Here is an 18990-nt window from a genome sequence, read left to right as displayed (position 1 = left end):
TCAGAGAGGAGCCCTCAAGAGCGCTTGAATTCAGATGTATCCCCAAAGGCATGCTCATCTTCTTGTCTCCAAACTCCCCCTCACCCTCACTACGGGTTTCTTCTCCCTGGGGGTGGGGGTAATATTGCCTCTATGGGCTCATGTGGTTGGTTCTCCTGCTGGTCTTCAAACAAACAGAGAAGCAACCGAGCTCCCAGCGGCCCTTTACAAGAAGGGACGTCCTTCCCTGAGAGAGACCCATGTTTGTCTCCCTCCATACATTGCCTGTGCTATCTCCTCTCACTGGGAAGGAAAGAGAGCAACAGACATGGAGACTCCCATAGCTGAGGATTGGGGGTGGGGTGGGGGGGCAGATCTAGCCCTGCTGTAACAGAGGGGCAGAATGTAGAGCAACAGAGCACAGCAAAGGACCGTGTCTATGCAGGGTCCTGGGGCCAGGGTACAAAGAGTCCTTACCTTGAACTGAGCCTTCCCTGGTCTGCTGTTGTTGTTGTTGTGATTCCTCTCACAGCTGGTCTGGACCGGGACCCCAGGCACCCCTTCCTTGCCTGGGCCAGGCTCCCCGTGCCAGTTAGATAGTGTGATCTTCTTAATGGAGCGGGCTAGTGAGTTGCGGTTGAGCTGGTCCTCGTCGGTGATGCCCTCCTCAGTTGGGCTGGTGCTCTGGAACCTGCCTCCAGCGGGCTCAGGGCTGGACTGGGCCCGAGCCAAGTACAGGGGGACACACTCATTGAGGTTCTTGCGCAGGGCATGGTTATCCAGGCCAGCCATGGTGTCAGGGCAGGAGTCCCCAGGGAAGTCCACTGTGCACTTGGGCAGGGAGAGCTTGGTGCTGATGGTGAAGGGCTGGATCTTCCTCGCTGTGCTGCCGGACATCCTCCCCCAAACATTGGCCTTGTGAAGCCCCCAGGAGATTGTGGGGAATATCACAACCCCAAACTCCCCACCCGCTGCTGCCAAAGGAGAGGCGAGGCAGAGAAGGATCCAGCCAGCAGCCTGCAAACCTCGAGGCAAGGAAACGACACAGGATTTCAGCTGAACTCCGCCTCCAGAAACAGAGATGGAGAAGCCCCAGTTGGTGCCGTCTAGTCCGTCCCCCAGGGCCCTGGGCCAGATCACTCCCCAGGCCTCTGTCCAGCCTCCTTTGAAATGGCCCAGAATGTGGGGCTTCCAACCGTTCCGAAGGGCAAAAGTCACAAAATAACCATAGCACGCCCCTTGGGGGGGAGGGGGGCAAAGGGAAGGATCCCCTTCCGAGGGGCTGTCAGAAAACAGGAGCAGGAGAGCAGGAGAGTAGAAGGGAGGTGAGGGGGGGAACGGATCCCATCTTCAGACCAAGATGACGAAAATGATCCTCCCAGGAAAAGGCTGGAAACGGGGCAGCTCTGCACAGCTGAGATAGGGAGTGATGAGTCTGCTCCCAGGGTGCTGGCCTGGTTCCCACAGGGTGTTGAGAGACCTTCCCCCAGTCCCAGGCTGGCTGCTGGGGTCTCTCCTCCCCCCTCGGTGGGCTCCGTGTCCTCCCCTGGACTGGACAGAGCAGACGCAGAGTGCTCTCCTCTGTTGGCAGGCTGCGCTCCCCCTCCCTGGCTGGGTGCACGGCGCTGTCCCCCCAGCGCCAGGGGAGGCTCGAAGTCTCAGTCGTCCGCCTTCTTGCGCAGGTTGAGGATGCAGAGCAGGCAGGTGAGCACCGCCTCGCGGGACTCCCGAGAGCCCAGGCGGGCCGCCAGGCGCCGGAGCAGCGGCAGGAGGCGCTTGCGAGCCAGGAGCAGCAGGCGGGCGAGGAGGGTGCGCAGCAGCGGCAGCAGGAGCAGCGGGGCGGGCATGCTGCGCTCAGGGCGCCGGGCCGGGCTCTGCGGGGCAGACGCACAGTGGGGTCAGCAGCCCGGGCGGGCGGTACATCCCGCCCGCCCGCTGCGGGGATCCAGGCCCGTGGGGCTCACGCCTCTCCAGTCCTTCCCGCGGCATCCGTCCCCCTCCCCCGGCCCGGCTCCCTCTCCCCCGCGCGGGCCCAGCCCGTCCGGCAGGCAATTCCTGAGCATGAGGTCATGCGGCTCCCGAGCTCACTTCCAGCCCCGCTCCCCAGAACTGTGGCGGGGGCCCGGGGCGCTGCCCGGCACAGCAGCCCGCCGCGCGGCGGGGGCCGGGATCCCAGCTGCGGCCCGCGCGCCGCCCTGCCCCGCGGCTCTCTGCTGCCCCCTGGCGCAGCGCGCGGCTCGGGGCGGGGGTGGGGGCACACATCATCTCCGAATGTGCCCGGCGTTGCCCAGGCAACCGAGCGCCGGAGGCGATGATGCAATTGAATTCCACCGGGATGGGCGGCGGAGCCGCCTCGGCAAGGAAACTTCTCCGGGCGCCATGGCAACGGGGAACACTGCGGGGGGGCGCGGGAGGGGGGCGCCGCCGGGCCAGCCCTCGGGCTCTCGTCCGCTCTGCAGGCCCGGGACCACCGCCTCTGCTGGCCCCTTGCCCCAGCCCGGCGCCTTGCCCCCGCGAACTGCCCGCAGCCCTCCCGCAGTCTGGGCCTGGCTCCTTGGCGGCGGCAGCACACCAGCCCGGCTCAGCCTCACCCCTGCAGGGGCGCAGGTGTCAGCAAGGATCACAGGGGATGGGCTGGTCGGGTGCCTGGGTTATATAATAGGGTAGCGAACTCCTGAGTGCCAGCGTGAGCCAGAGCTAGGGGGTGGACTGGGAACTGTTCCGCTGTGAGTCATAGGCCCCATACTGCCAGCTGCTCACGGGACATCTTTAGGTCCAATGGTAGGTGCCTGGGCTCTCACAGCAAGAGGAGGGGAGGTCTATTCTTGCTGCCCCACTGAAATTCCCCATGGCACCAGCATGCAGCATAGTGGCGGAGGTGACCATAGATTTTCTAATACAATGCACAGGGAAATCTGTCCCAAAGGACTAGGAAAAGCTACCTAGTAGGAATGGATCTTTGTCCATCCATCTGACATATTTCTGTGGCCTCCATCACCATAGCATTTGAACACTTCACAATCTGTAGTGTATTGATCCTCACAACTCCCTGTGAGGCAGAGCTATCATCCCCACATTATAAATGGGGGACAGAGAGACTAAGGTTGAAGATCACACAGGAAGTCTGTGGGAACTGAACCTATGTCTCCTTAATCCTTGGCCAGTATCCCAGCCCCTGAGGCTGCCTTTAAAAGTGGTCACCTGTGACTGAAAGCTGCATATTGGAGGTGCACAGCCTAGGGCAAGTCTCACTGTCTGTTATGCATAGCAGGGAACATGCCAGCCTAGTAAAGCACCCTCTATATTTATGAATCGAGATACATGGTAGTGCCTGCCCAAGAGAAGCTGGAGGATCCAACCCTACACCTCCAGCAAGAGGAGCTCAGCTAACCGTAGCTCTGCCTTGGGCTGTGTATATTACACTCAGCCTTCTTACCTCAAGCTCAGCAACAGTTTTCCCCTTGGGCAGCTCTCACTCTCGAGATGGCCTGTACCTGGGAAAAATCTAGGAAGACAAGAAAAATACTCATGGTAAAATAATCCTCCTTTTATGCAGACAAGGAGGCATGGTTTGTGCCCCATGGGCAGATTTGGGGCCTGCTCCGGCAAACACTTTGCTATCTTGAATAGCCCTATCGCAGCCTGTGGAGTAACCCAGAGAAGGATTCAGTCCAAGGGTTGAATTTTATACAAAGCAATGGCTTCTTTAATAGCTCATTGCCAGCAGTCTTGATCTTGACTGTCTCCTGTCCCCATCTTTGTCCTCCCCCTCTCTGGCACTCACTGTCTGCTTGTACACATCCCCCTTCTCAGAGCAATTAAAAAGCCCAGCTCCAAACAGCACCTCTTCATGGTTTGACCAGGGCGAGGTTATTGCAGCAGAGAAACGTGACCCTGCCCCCCAAACAAACAGTCCTAGCCCGCAGCTTCTGAGTGTCCCTTGGAACAAGGGTGCCAAATGCTCTCCTGAGGGAGAAAGGTGCCCCTATGGATCAACCCTGTCTTGGGATGCACCCCTGAGCCCTGGGGCCCCAGCACTGAGATTCCAAATGGAAATCAGCCCTAAGAGAGGACCCATATAACCCATGTGGCTCTTACAGTTGTTGGGATCCTTCCTTCTCCGGGATTGCTGAGGGAACGACCCTGGATCTTTCCCCAAAGAGGAGTCTTCACCGCCTCAGCTCCCCCTGACAACCTGACCTGTCTCCAGCACAAACAGAAATAATGTCCCCAGCAATGAGAAACAACAAAAATTCCCCTCCTCACCAGCTGCCCCTTTAAACTCTCCCTTCGGGGCGGGGAGGGGGGGAAGGCACATGCTCAGTGTAAGTGATAGTGCTCGACCCTGTGACCCCATCTGTCGGGGATGGTTGTGCTGTCTCCCGGCACATGCAAGGCGGTTAGCGCTGGGGGCTGAAGGAGGGGATTGCAATAACAACATCTGTCCTGCACAATAACACAATTTGGCAGCAGCAGCAGCGCAGGGTTCTGTTTCAGTACAAGGCCCCATTGAAACCCCAAACAGGCGGCTGAGTTAAAAATACAGCCAATCCCCCACAGCAACTGCTGCCCTGTCACCCACACCCTGCTCCTCACTGTCTACTGCTTCCCCTGTGGAGAGTAATACATCCAAACAACACAGGCACTTGTGCTTCAGCCTAGGAGAAAGTGGGCATGGGGAATGGGGGCACATAGCCAGTGGCATTCAGGACTGCTCCATAGCTCTCAGAGGGAATGGAGGACTCAGCAGCAGAAGAAATCTGTAGAGGTGTTAGGAACAAGTTGACCACAGCCCATAAGAGGCGCTGTAATCTAGTGTCACTGGGGGCTCCAGAGGCTATGAGGCTGGCCTTTTGGGGTGCAGTAACTATAGTTTCTAAGGCCACCTGGCAGCTGTTTGTGAGCGCTGCTGTACCCTAAGGGTGTCCTGCATGAAGACTCTGGGAACCTTAGCCAGTGCTACCTACTTTATTTTGGTTCCCGCTGGCTGTCCAATAGGGGAGATATTTATACTTTGGGAGGAAAGGGGCCTTGCTCTGTGCTCTCCCATTCTCCCTTTGTTATTACCCTACCCCTCAAAAAGCCAACCTTTCACTCTGGCCCAAGAGAGCTACAGCCCAACAACCCTGTTCTAAGCACTGACCAGATTGGGTCCTTTTTAAGCATTTCAAGGTCCTCAGTCTCCATGTTGCCATCAACCAGGGGAGTTAGGACCAAGCTGAGGATCAGAACCTGTGTTCCAAATGTAGTTCCTCTGCAGACTTGCCCATTCATGCAAAAAGTGCCACAGGACCTGCGATCCTGAGCAATTTCCATCCACTTGGATGCTAGCAATGGGTATTGGTGTCATGTAGATCATAGTGGGGAGTGCTACTTTTGGGTATTGATGCCACTTACATTCCAGTGTCAGTTAGGAACACTATTGCACTCATGCAAATTGCTATGTGGAAACATGAGGTGTTTTCTTTCTTGCTGTCTCCAAAACATGAATAATAATTGGGAATCATTTAAGAACACCTTACTAGATGCCCCAAAAGCCACAATATAATGAATATAAATCAGAAGTTAGGAATTGTATAAAATTGATAAGGGAAGCCAAGTGATACAAGAAGAACTCTATGGCCAGCAGACTTAAGGACAACAAGAAGACGTTTTTTAAATATATTAGGAACAAAAAGAATCCTGGCAATGTTATGGGTCCATTGCTAGATGGAAATGGTAGAAAGATCAAAAATAATGCAGAAAAGGCACAGGTATTCAATAAATATTTCTGTTCTATGATTGGGGAAAAACAGGTGATGCATTTTCATCATATGGTGATGACAACTCTCTTTCCATTCCACTTGTATCTCTGGAGGATGTTAAACAGAAGCTATTAAAGTTATACATTTTGAAATCAGCTGGATAACTTGCATCCGAGATTTTCAAAGAACTGACCGAGGAGCTTGCTGGACTGTTAATGATGGTTTTCAATAAGTCATGGAGCACTGGGGAAGTTCTAGAAGACTGGAAGAAAGCTAATGTGCCAATTTTTAAAAAGGGTACACAGGGATGACCTGAGTAATTATTGATCTGTCAGCCTTACATTGACCCCAAGCAAGATAATGGAGTGGCTGAGATGGGACTCTATTAATAACAAACTTAATGAGGGTAATGTAATTAAAGCAAATCAACAAGCGTTTATGAAAAATAGATCCTGTCACACTAAGTTGATATCTTTTTTTGCTGAGATTAAAAGTTTGGTTCATAAAGGTAATAGTGCTGACATAATAGACATAGACTTGGGTAAAGTGTTTGACTTGGTGCCGCATGACGTGTTAATTAAAAACTATCATGATATAAAATTAGCATGGCACATATTAAATAGATTAAAAACTGGCGGGTCATCAAATGTAACTGTAAACAGGGAATCGTCATCAAGCAAGTCTCTTTCCAGTCAAGTCCTGCAGGGATCAGTTCTTGGTCCTATGCTATTTAACGTCTTTATCGATAACCTGGAAGAAAACATAAAATCATCACTGATTATGTTTGCAGATGACACAAAAATTGGGGCAGTGGTAATTAGTGCAAAGGACAGGTCACTGATACAGAATGATCAAGATCACTTGGTAAACTGAGCGCAAGCAAACAATATGCATTTTAATATGGTTAAATGTAAATGTATACATCTGGGAACAAAGAATGTAGGTCATACTTACAGGATGGAGGACTCTCTGCTCTATCCAGTGACTCTGAAAAAGATTGGGGGATCATGGTGGATAATTAGCTAAACAGGCGCTCCCAATGTGATGCTGGTGCCAAAGAGCTAATGCAATCCTGGGATGCATAAACAGGAATCTTGAATAGATGTAGAGAGGTTATTTTACCTCTGTATTTGGCACTTGTGCAACCACTGCTTGAATACTGCATCCAGTTCTCATGCCTACAGTTCAAGAAGGATGTTGATAAATTGGAGAAGGTTCAGAGAAGAGTCATGAGAATGATGAAAGGATTACAAAACATGCCATATAGTATAGCCTCCACAAGCTTACTCCATTTAGTTTAGCAAAAAGAAGGTTAAGGAGTGACTCGATCACAATCTATAAGCATCTACATGTGGAATAAATAGTTAATACTGGGCTCTTCAATCTAGCAGAGAAAGCTATAACACAATCCAACGGCTGGACCCTGAAGCTAGACAAATTCAGACTGGAAATAAGATGTAAATTTTTGACACTGAGCGTAATTAGCCATTGGATGGATTCTCCGTCACTGGCAATTTTTAAATCAAGATTGGATGTTTCTCTTAAAGATCAGCTCTGGGAATTATTCTAGGGGTAGTTCTATGTGTTAAAGCGGAGGTCAGGCCAGATGATCACAATGGTCCCTTCTGGCCTTGGAATCATAGGTGCTGGAACTAGGGGTGCTGCTGCACCCCCTGTCTTCCATCATATACAGTGGTTTCCATCATATACAGGGTTTATAGTTTGGTTCAATGGCTCTCAGCACCCCCACTATAAAAATTGCTCCAGCACCCCTGCTTGGAATCTGTGAATCTAAGGGTCAGGTTCTAGCTGAACACCCATATAGGGACTGAGGGAGAAGCTCTGAGAAGTCCTAGCCCCATAGTCACTGAGCTTTCATACTGACACATACATACAGATTTGCACATGGGGTGATGAGAACAATAAAGCAGCAGCCATAGAGCCTGGCAAAAAGAGCCCTGTGTCTCAGTGGCATTCTCTCTGGCACTAGATCCCCCCGTTCTAGCCCCTAACTAGCGCCTGTTCAGTCCCACTCTTCACATTTACCAGAATCCCACCTTCCATTGCCCCATTCAGTCCCGCCCTTCCAGGATGCAGATCAAGCTGCCTCACGCTCTTTCATACACCTTGTTCCAACTGCCTACCCTGCTAACTGGCCCAGTCTGCTCATTCCCCTTTGAGGCGGTGACTGGACAGGTTCAGGTCACATCCCCTCCCCTGGGGGATGGTTTCTCTCAACTGACTCACTCGATCCCTTTGAGAACTGTGCAAACCTCAAATCTCCCTGAAGAATCATCTCCTCTCCAGGCAGAATCCCAAACCGCTGCCCCCCAACCTTTCTGCCAAACCCCTCAGGGCCAGCATCAGCTTTGGTGCCCTCCTCTGCCCCTTCTCCAGAGTAATCCTCCTTGGTGGGGTGGACCCAGACCTCCCACAGCATTCCAGGTAGAGTCTCACTAGGGCCTTATTTACTCCCAGCACTTGTTTCTCTGTCCCTCTGCCCATTGTACCTAGGATCGTGTTTACCGTCATCCCCTCAGCTGAGCCCTGCCCTCTCCCCAACTCCTCCTGGGGGACAGCCCCATTTAGCCAAGAGTACGAGATTGCCTCCTTCTCCCAGACAAGCCCACCCCCACTTGCCTCCACTGAAAGAATGCCCTGGCTCCATCTGCCTCTCTGTCCTGAGCCACATGGTGCCTGCCTAGGTGCTCAGGGTGGGGCTAACATACTCAGAGCCTGGGAACGCACTGGACTGGGGAGTCACGAAGCGGGTGGGAATGGGCAGTGTAAAGATTGGAGCTTGTCAGCTAATTTTAAAACGCTGCAGGGGGCCAGGGGCGCTGAGACCGAAAGCACGCCTCGCCTTTCTTTCCGGCCCCATCCTGACACGGCCCATCCTTTGCCCAGATGATCCCAGCGGAAAGCCACTGCAGTGAGCTCAGCTGCCATGACCTTTCCCAGCCCTGCAGCTTTCTCACGGGGAGCTAGAGATGAACACTGGGATGAAGGGGCTGGCCCAGCCCCAGCACGGAGACATTCTGCTCCTAAAGCAGAAACAGTCATTCAACAGCTCTGTCACAGGCATGAGAGCTGCAAGGGTCAGCAGTGATGTAACCCTCCTGGAACTTGCCCACTAGACTTCCTGGGCCTGCCAGGCTTCCTGTGTCCTAGGCCTGGAATGAACTTTCTCACTCTCTCTCTCTCTCTCACACACACAGAGCGCACGCTCTGACATTCAAAGGCGCACAGCTGCCCTCCGGCATGCCACGTGGTACACCCCAATGCTAGTGTTTGCCCACCGCCACCTCTCCTCCCCGCTGGTGTCAGCAGGGTTGCATGAGTGTAGTGGGAGCAACCTTCAGCCCAGAACATGCAGCAGATGAAGCCATTTAGGGTTTATACTCTCCCAGCTGGGAGATTTTTACCTTGTATGGGAGAGGCAGTGGTTACAGCACTTGCCTGGGAGTCAGGACTCCTGGGTTCTATTACTGACTTACAGTGCTGACCTTGAACAAGTCACTGCCCCTCTGTGCCTCAGTTTCCCCATCAGTACAATGTGAGTAAGAATATTCCCCTATCACACAGAGGACTTTTGCAGCTTCATCAATTAGCGTCAGGCCAAGGTGGGCTGCTTACAGAAGGAGCAAAAGATTGTCGATGCCAATCCATGCAAGGTGTTGCGTGGATGGAAGCAGCCAGATTGCCAGAGAGCCTGCACCTCCCTGTGCCAAAGCACACTGCAAGCCCTGCCTGAGCGGGAGTGAACTAACACCCTGCATGGCTGTGCTGAGGGTTTCCATGTCATGATGGGAGAATGAGAGACTCCAGCCAAGAGCAAAAAAATTTCAGTACATTCCTAGTTGTATTGTGTATGCAGGTTACCCAACCTATAGAGATATACACAGAGTGGGGAGAGGCCCTGTGGAACAAAGGGTCTTTCGCAAATACAATTTGTAGAAACCTGTTTATTGTCAGGCTATGAGTGTCAAGCCCGAAAGGTAACAAGGGCAGGGACCAGCAGAAATAACTTGCTTGTACCTTGCTCCAGTGGAAGGCCCAGGTTGCTCAGAGACCCCTGTGAAAGGGGCTTGCCAAATACCAGAGATCAGATGAAGTGGGGCAGGGTTTGTTTGCCGAGCTGCTGGGACTAGTAATAATGCCAATAACGCTTTGCCTGATTATAGCTGCTTTGCTCCAAGGATCCAGAGCAGTCAAACATTTGCCAAGCCACCCTCCAAGCCCCCTTCCCCTATCAGGGAGGTCAGGATCATTACCCTCCTTTTACAAGAGGGAAAACAACGAGGAAGGGCATTGCTCAAGGTCACACAGTGAGCCATTGACAGAGCTGGGACCAGAACACAACTCCCTTGCCTCCCGGTCTCCTGCTTTTCCTCAGCCATGCTGGGAATGGAGTCCTGACTCCCAGCGTCCTGCTCTAACCCTTAGACTACACCCCCGCCCTAATGGGCCTGCCATTTGACTCCGTACATCTATATTGCTCCCTCATCTTCTCCCTCCGTCCAACCAGTTGCACGGCTTGATGACATCTCCCCTTCCTCACCTCCGGAGAATAGGGCTGTGCAGCCTAAGGATGACCCCTTCTCTGTGCATAGACCAAAAAGCACAGGCTGCCCCAGGTTGCCCCTGCTGGGGGAGGGTTTGGCACTGCCTTAGGTGTTGTGAGTGCCTTCTACTGGGATGTGCTGTGCACACTGCCACTCCGTGGATCTATCCCTGCCCAGGGTTACATTGACCCTACCTATGCTGGAGTGCAGGGCCCATAGGCTACGTGAAAGGCAGGGATCCTTGTCAGAGGGCCAATGCTCTTTCTGCACCAGCCACTGCCTGTATTTTCCCCCCCTCCTTCTTCAGAACCAGGGGCTTTGGCATGAAAGCAGGCTGGAGTTCCACCAGCTGCCCCTGCAGTTAATTCCCCTCCTGAGCTTAGGATCCTCCATGGGTCCCAGCACAGTTGTCCCCACTGCAGCCAGTTGGAGTGTCATGTGTGGAGGATTCTGAGTAGCCGGAGTGTAGCTGTCAGGTATCCCGCATCTCCCTACACACGCACTTTGGGGTGTATTTAGGGCCTGGGGCTCTTGCTGTTTCTCAGGGTTTGGTGTGGCTGGTGTTCAGACCTTTCCTATTCAGAGCGGTAAATTCACCCAAGTGCATACGAGTGTGATGAAGAAGGGAGCATGAGCTAGAGCAGGGGTCGGCAACCTTTCAGAAGTGGTGTGCCGAGTCTTCATTGATTCACTCTAATTTAAGGTTTTGCATGCCAGTAATACATTTAAACATTTTTAGAAGGTCTCTTTTTATAAGTCTGTAACAGATAACTAAATTATTTTTGTATGTAAAGTAAATAAGGTTTTTAAAATGTTTAAGAAGCTTCATTTAAAATTAAATTAAAATGCAGAGCCCCCGGACCGGTGGCCAGGACCCAGGTAGTGTGAGTGCCACTGAAAATCAGCTCGTGTGCCGCTTTCGGCATGCGTGCCATAGGTTGCCCACCCGTGAGCTAGAGGATGGAGCAGAGGAGTAGGAATCAGGACTCCAGGGTTCCCATTTTGGTAGAGAAGTGGTATCTACTGGTTAGAGCAGAGGGGCTACAGGTTAGGACTCCTGTCCTGGGTTCTGTTCCCAGCTTTGTCACTGACTCACTGTGTGACCTTGAGCAAGTCACTGGCCTCTCTGTGCCTCAGTTTCCCCATCTGTACCATAGGGAGAATGATACTTCCCTGCCTCCAGGAGAGTGGGAGGCAGAATTCACTCATGTTTTCAAAGTGCCTTGAGAGCCTCAGATGGAAGGTGCTAGGACAGGTCAGGGAGGGCCCTGGTGTGAATCTGCAGTGATCCAGCGAGAGATGGAAGTCTGAGCATCTCACTCCATATAACAGCACATGTTGTGGCCGATCTGATGGGAATGCCTGTGCAGTGACACATCAACAGGTCTGGAGAGAACATCCCTTTGTCCATCAGAGCAGATGGCTGTCCTCAGAGCAAAGTGCCCGTTCCTATGTCTGCTGCTGAGAGCAGCTTCCTTTGGGAGTAAGGGTGGCTGGGGCAAGACAGCTGTAACCCCAAACACAGGAAAGAATCCCAAACCCTAAGAGAACTGGACTGTCCGCGGCCCAACCCCTCTTCCTGCCGGATAAGGGTGAGGTCACAGCCCACAAGCCATGTGCAGAAACAGCAGGCCCAAGGGACAGAGCCTGCCAGCATCTCACTGTCAGTGAGAAATGCTCCACGGCCCCTTCCTAGAGACAGGGAGAAGGTTCCTGGCCTGCGGCCCCTAAGAAGGCACATTTAAAGGACCAGTGCTGCAGAATTCAGCACATTGGAAGGGAACAGATTGTAGCTTCAGCTGCTCTCATTGACTCCAGATACCAGACTGCCACTAACCCCCAAAGAAACCTCTCCGGCTGGGACTGTACCTAGCAGGCTAGATTCATGCAAATAGAGTGAGTACAATCTGTAAGACAAAGCAGGAGCTGGACTCAGGGATCAGGCAAGGAAGGTGAGGAGGAGGCTGGCTAGTCCAAAGCATTGACCTTTGCCCCCCGATACCATTGCCTTTGCAGAAACAGTGGTGATAGACACAGAGAGCAGGAGGGAGAAGCCATTATGGAGGGAACAACAAAGCGACAAGATGAATGATCTGCATCAGCCCCCGACAGGAGGCACTTCAGGAGATTAGACACAAAGTGGATGACAGGTGGCATCACTGACCATACGGAGCTGGGGGAAGCTGGCTTGAGGTGGGGAAGGAAGGCCAGGGTAGCGTGCGTACAGGCGAGTGGGAACCTGCTGGCTCTTCAGTGGCCCCAGCCCTTGCGTGTCAGAAATCATGTAGCAAGACTCTATACAGCTCTGCTCCCTGCACCTCGGCAGGTGAGATGCTGGGAGCGTGGCAAATGGGAAATTCTGGGATTTGTGACATGGGGTGAGCAAGGGCCTGCTCCAGTCCTCAGTTCCTGCGGGCAGTTGACTGGCCCGAGCAGAGTTCTCCTTGGTGTGCAGGGGAGACATCCAGCAAGATGAATTTCCACCAGCCAGCCCAACCTCCGCTGGACACTGGCACAGGGCTCGCTCAGCTCCATGCTGCCACTCCCCGAGCAGGGAAGCTTGGCAGGGTTCCCCAGACCGGCTCCGGGGTTCTGTGTCCTGGCTCTGGGAGGAGAGGGAGTGTGCTCTTTGAGGTCCAAGCCTTTCTTGAGAGCTGATAGGGGGAATTCTCCTGGGCAGCAGCTGCTGGCAGGCCTTAGCAGCACTGTGCTGGGAGGGGAGGGAAAAGGCGGGACAGTGACAACTGAGTCCACAGCCCCCTGAGCAGGAAGAATGTGGGATAGTCATTCTCGGAGAGGGGGTTTTCTGACTATAGTTTGGATAATGGAGTGTGTCGGGAGGCTTGGAGGGAGCCAGGCCCCGCCCGCTCCCCCCGCTTTGCTGGTACCGAGATGGCAGCTGTTTGGTGTGGGCAGGGTCCAACAGCTGCCCGCCATCCTGCGTTCCAGACGCGGTCACCAAAGCAGATCTCTTCTCTCCATCCCTGCAGCCTGCAGCCTCCTCTGCTGCCTCCCAGAAACCCTGCCTCCTGTCCATCCCCAGTGCTGCAGCCAAACTCCTCTTCTCCTGTCATCTGGACCACATCCCTCCCTCCAGACATCCCCCCAAAATGCTGTACTCAGACTATCCCCCCAGCCAGCCCCTCCATTGACTTCCCCTTCCGCACAGGGCGGCCTGGGCCCATTGCTGCCCCCTAGCCCACAGAAGACAAGCAGTGCCGCTCTGAGCTGTGCCAGGGATGTGGCGGCCCCCCAGGAGCTGCTGGTGTTTCCCAAGGGACTGTGGGGGGGAAGGGGGCTGCTCTTGTATTTTAATTGAGCTGCTGTCCCAGCGATGGGTCTATCCCCTGGCACAGGCTGGCGAGGCTCTGGGAACAGGAGGGGGGTGGAGAGGGGACCAGAAGGCTCAGGGGTTTGGGACACTGAGTCGTTCCCATATAGAGCACCAGGCCCGAGGCCCCCCCCAGGCTGGTAGCACGTGATGGATATTTGGTGACCAGGGATCCCCATGCCAAAACCCACCATTCTTATCATTCATGGGCAGCCCCTGCAGAGAGGCCAAGGACCGGCTGGACCATAGACACTGAACCCCCATCTTCCCCTCCAGGGCAGGGCTGAGGCACATTTGCAGGGTGGCAGCGACGCTTGAGTCCTGCTGCTGCCCAGGCTGTGCCTGCTCTGGGTATACAGAGGCCCCCAGGCTCCAGTCTGTCGCCCCCCCCGCCCCCCAGGCAGTTCTCCCCAGCCTGACTGTCGTGAGATGATTGCCAGGAGCAGCGGCTGAGCTCTGAGAAGCAGCAGCCAGCATCCAGGGTGCTTCCCCCCAACAAAGGCCCCTTTGTGCCAGTGGGTCTGGAATTCCTGCAGCCGCGGGCCTGGGAGGAGAGCGAAACCCACATCTGATGGGGAGAGTGGGCCAGAGAGCCTGCCTGCTACGGGCAGCAGCAGCTGGTAGGGCCAGGTGGGCATGGATTGCGAATCCCCCACGCCCCATTGCGAATCCCCCACGCCTTCCCCTCACTCAGAGGCACCCGATGGGCTGGCAAAGGGGAGGGGGGCAGGACAGACAGGAGCAGCTGGCACTGAAAACAAATGCTAGGGACCTGATGGGGAGGCCAGTCCCTAAGGGCAGGGCAGATTCTGAAGCTGCTGGCTCCAAGAGAAGAGATCCTCAGGCAGCTCCTGGCCCAGGGCCCTGCCGGAGGAAGTGGCACAGCGACTGTGCAGGCCTAATGCTCACAGGACTGGGAAGGCCTCGGCTGCCAGTGATGGGCCTAAAGCTGAGCTAGGCTCTGGGCCAAGCTGAGCCCAGGGAGGGAGTCACTCAAGGAGAGGCACTGGTAGCCGACAGAGGGGCAAAGGGGCTCGGAAGTGGGGACCATAGGAGGGAATGGCTAAGAAACAGCCCCCTCCCCAGAGGACTCCTGACCTGAAGGTGGAGTCCCCCTTTGCCATCTGATCCCAATGCAGACTGTTGGTGAGTACAGCTTCCCCAGGGTAGACTGGGGAATCCCAGCCCATGGGAACACCCCCCTGCAATCTGGGGGAATCCTGGCCTCTGGGAGCACCCCCTTCCTCAGGCCACAGAAGGTAAGCTCCCCTTTTCTGCCATTTCCAAATCATAGTATCATAGTTCTGGAAGGGACGTCACAAGGCCCTCTAGTCCAGCCCCCTGCACTCATGGCAGGATGAAGGATTAGTAATGGCAGTAATTAAGGTTGCCAACTGTCTCATCACACAAATCCAAACACCTTTGCCCCACCACACCCCTTTCCCAAGGCCCCGCCCCTGCCCCACCCCTTCTCTGAGGTCCCGCCCCACTCAATCCACCCCCCCCTTCCTTCTGTTGCTCGCTGTCCCCCACCCTCACTGACTTTCACCAGGCTGGGGCAGGGGGCTGGGGTTTGGGAGGGGGTGTGGGCTCTGGGCTGGAGGCTGGGGCCGAGGGGTTCAGAGTGTGGGGACTGCGGGCTGAGCCTGGGGCAGGGGATTGGGATGCAGGATGGGGTGCAGGTTGCAGGCTCTGGGAGGGAGTTTGGGTGCGGGAGGGGGCTCCCGACGGGGTCAGGGCTAAGGCAGGCTCCCTGCCTGCCCTGGCCCTGTGCCGCTCCCAGAAGCGGCTGGCATGTCCCTGTGGCCCTGGGGAGGGGCAGGGGGCTTCGTGTGCTGCCTGCACCTGCCAGTGCAGCCCCCGCAAGCGCTGCCTCTGCAGCTCCCATTGGTCACAGTTCCCAGCTTCCTGCCCACTGAGTGGCTCTGACCTCTACCAACCTTCCTGCAGGGCCACACTGACCACCCCCCTAGTGCTCCCTGCCCACTGACTGCCCTAGGCCACCCCATGGCACCCCCTGCCTGCTACGCAGCTCTCACTGCCCCCTACTGCTGCAGTGCTCCCTGCCTGCTGAGCAGCTCCAGACACCCCATTGCACTCTGTCCGCTCAGTGGCTCCAATCACCTCCTGCCACACCTCGCTCTCCTTGCCCGCTGAGCAGCTCTGACCTCCCAGCTGCCCCACAGTGCCCCTTGCTGGCTGATCTCAGAGCAGGCTGGGCACAAGTTGTCTGCCCTACACCTGCACGTGGCAGTCCCCAAGGTGCAGGGGGAGGCAGGAGTGTGAATGCCACCTCTAGCTGGCAGCGGTGGCTCTGTGTTAGTGATAGCTAAGGGAGCCTGTGGGTTGAATCCATCAAGGGGTGGCTAACACTCTGGCCCCTATGCACTGGAATTGCTATGGGGTGGGGTGCAGGGCCCAGCTGGGCCTCCCTGTTGCCCCCCTTGGAACATGAGGGGCTGGGTAAGCAGCATCCTCTGAGGTAGTGAGACGTCAGCTGGCTGCCCCCTCACCCCCCGCACCAGCCTGGCTAGCTGCTACATGGGGAATGATCCACCAGTTGCTGCCCAGAAGGCCTGGTCAATGAGGCTAAGCCTGGGGCACCTGTCAGACCAACGGCAGAGGGTGCCCCACAATTGGGCCCTTTGTGTCAGTGATGAGTCCCCACAGCTGGGAGAGCAATAAAATCCAGTTCTGCTTCTGATTTTCTCCTGCTTGTCAGCTGGTCACTGTTGCTCAACTCCCAGCCCCCATTGTCCCATCCCCCCCACCCGCTGCCAATGGGGCCCAGCTGAGAGGCCCCTTTGAGCCTTGTACAGAGACAGCCTGGCCAGCGTGCGGAGACAATGAGCTGCACAGGGGGTTTGGGGGGTTCTAGGCCAGTGCTGCCCCTTACATGATGTGACGAAGTGGGACTGTTCTTAATGTTTCCTCTGAATAGTGTGGGGTGCCTCAGTTTCCCCTATGCAGTTCTTAAGTATCTAGATGGTGGGGTAAGGGTGTATGATCATTGCAGAGCCCTAGAGGGCAGGTGTGTGCAGGGGTCTGGACACAGAGAATGGCCGACACCCTGTTTCCTGGCAACTGATGGCCTGGCCCTTCCCCTCTGCAAGGTGAGAGCTAAAGGGTTGGAGAACAAAGGGATCAGGTAACCTCCTGGCCTGGGAAAGGGGAAAGCCCAGAGGAGGAGAAGCTGGAGGATGAGTCAGTTGGGAGCTGGCTGGGGACGAGGAGTGAAGTGCAGACGTGGTTGTCTGGCTCACTGCCCCCCAAATTGGACCCGGCTGAGGGGTCCTGTTCTCTGTACCTACAAGCTCTGTTTTAGACCATGTTCCTGTCATCTAATAAACCTTCTGTTTTACTGGCTGGCTGAGAGTCACATCTGACTGTGGAGTTGGGGTGCAGGACGCTCTGGCTTCCCCAGGACCCCGCCAGGGCAGACTCGCTGTGGGAAGCGCACGGAGAGCAGAGGATGCTGAATGCTCCAAGGTCAGACGCAGGAAGGTGGAAGCCGTGTGAGCTTCTTGCCCTGCAGACAGTCTGCTCACAGAGAGGAGACTTCACCAGAGTCCTGCCTGGCTTCATGGGGAGCAATTCCAGAGCATCGCCCAGGGACTCCGGTGACACACACACGCACAGGGAGCTCAGCCAGTCAGGCAGCTGCCCTGCAGGCAAAGGGAACCTTCCTGGAGGTGCCTAGCTCCAAGCGGTGAGGAAAGCTGCAGGGGTGGGGGTGGGGGGCAGGGAGCAGAGGAGCGGGGGATGGAGGAAGCTGTGGCCAGGACACTCTTTTCTCAGGCTGTGCCTTCCAGCACAGCACACAAGAGCCTGCAGCTCGCTCAGTGAACAGACCCCACCAAGCTGTGTGCACTTGAATATCGGGAGTGGGGAGCCCAAGGGACAGCAGCCCCTGCTTGAATATCGGGAGTGGGGAGCCCAAGGGACAGCAGCCCCTGCAAGTGCTCTTAGCTCCTTTCCCAAGCGCTAACCTCACCCACACTCAGTGAGGGTTGCTCCAAGGAGGGCTGGGCCAGGACTCCCTATCTGGGTACAGCAGCCATTCCACCAGCAGAAGCCAAGCACGGACTCTGCTTTGAGCAATACAGGCTAAGGACCTCCTCCCCATCTCCTTCCTTTGTGCAGATTGCCTGGAAGCTCTTTGCATCCAGCTGTGACCTGCGCCATCTCAAAGGAAGTAGCAGCATTCTCTGGCCTCCCAAAATCCCTACCTAGGGTCAAGTGCCGTGCCTTGTGTGGTCTGCTTTCCAGGGCCAGAGCCCCAGAGCTGCAGGCCTGTCTCCACTCCATTCCCTCCCTCTGCACGTTTAACCCTATGTTGTCTGAGCATTCCCCTCTGCCCCTGCCCCCCCACGTAAGCACAATGGATGGAAATGCCAAGAGAAGCTGAAGGAACAGCCCCTTGTCACAAAACATATGGGTGCCCTGTGATGTGCCTGGTAGCCCTGGGCTATATGAGGGCTTTTTCAGGTGGCCAGGCTGTTTGAACCCAGAGAAGCTGTGCAATGTCTATTTAATAGGGGGCTATTGCCAACCCTGGCCCACATTAGCTCTCCAGGGATGTGCCCCCCCCCCCCCCCCGGGCTCAGATTTGCACGTGGCAAGCACGGACTTTTTTTGTGCTGACAAATGCCAGGAATAAACAGTTGTTGTAGCTGTATTGGGCCCGGGATAGGAGCGAGACAAGGTGGGTGAGGTCATAGCTTTTAGTAGAACAACTTCTGGTGCTGAGAGAGACACGCTTGTCTCTTCCACCAACAGACGTTGTTCCACTAAAAGATATGACCTCACCTACCTTGTCTCTCAGGAATAAACAGTGACCGCCACACTGACACACACAGAGTATGCAGAAATGGCCCGCAGCCCAGCCTCTTCCTAGTCCAAGGCGCCAGCTGCTTCTGGGGAAATGGTGAATCCTGCTTTATGTTCCCTTAGCCAGCTCTGCAGCCCCCTGCTATTCCAGCCTGGGACCTCCCCCCCGCCCACAGTTCTGCCAACACCCCTCACCCCTGGCCTGCAGCCCTCTTGGTTATTCCTGCTTGAGGTCTCTGTGGGGTGGACAATCCAACACGTGTTACCCAGACACTGATGGTCACTTCAGCCGCACAGCAGGCTGGCTCCCTGGAGGTGAATGGCTGCTACATTAGTGCACTGCACCCAAGCATCCAGGACGGGGTGGGACGTTGACCCAGACATCTAAATGGAAACATGCATGGAGCCTGGCTTTCAATTCATGGGCTGTTGGCCCAGTGGGCTTATCCGGGTAGGAAGCTTGGTTTGGTTCCCAACCCCCCGAAGAAATGCTGCAGCGACTCAGCAGGCTCCCCAGGGCACTCGCTCAAGAGCTGCTGCG

General features: G+C 55.3%; 1 protein-coding gene across 3 annotated transcripts in view; it reads right to left on the bottom strand.

Moving 5' to 3' along the window:
- LOC141985184 (uncharacterized) overlaps positions 1-1836 on the bottom strand; it is a 44359-nt gene extending 42523 nt beyond the window's left edge. For all 3 annotated transcript variants that reach the window (XM_074949067.1, XM_074949068.1, XM_074949069.1), the window contains exon 1: positions 457-1836. In XM_074949067.1, coding sequence (XP_074805168.1) covers positions 457-876 — 420 coding nt within the window. In that variant the 5' untranslated portion in view covers positions 877-1836. The remainder of the gene's footprint in view (positions 1-456) is intronic.
- Positions 1837-18990: the final 17154 nt, after the last annotated feature.

Source organism: Natator depressus, chromosome 3, assembly GCF_965152275.1.
Source record: "Natator depressus isolate rNatDep1 chromosome 3, rNatDep2.hap1, whole genome shotgun sequence".
Classification (NCBI taxonomy): domain Eukaryota; kingdom Metazoa; phylum Chordata; order Testudines; family Cheloniidae; genus Natator; species Natator depressus.
The sequence above is the reverse complement of the archived record's forward strand: the minus strand, read 5'-3'. Positions and strand labels throughout refer to the sequence as shown.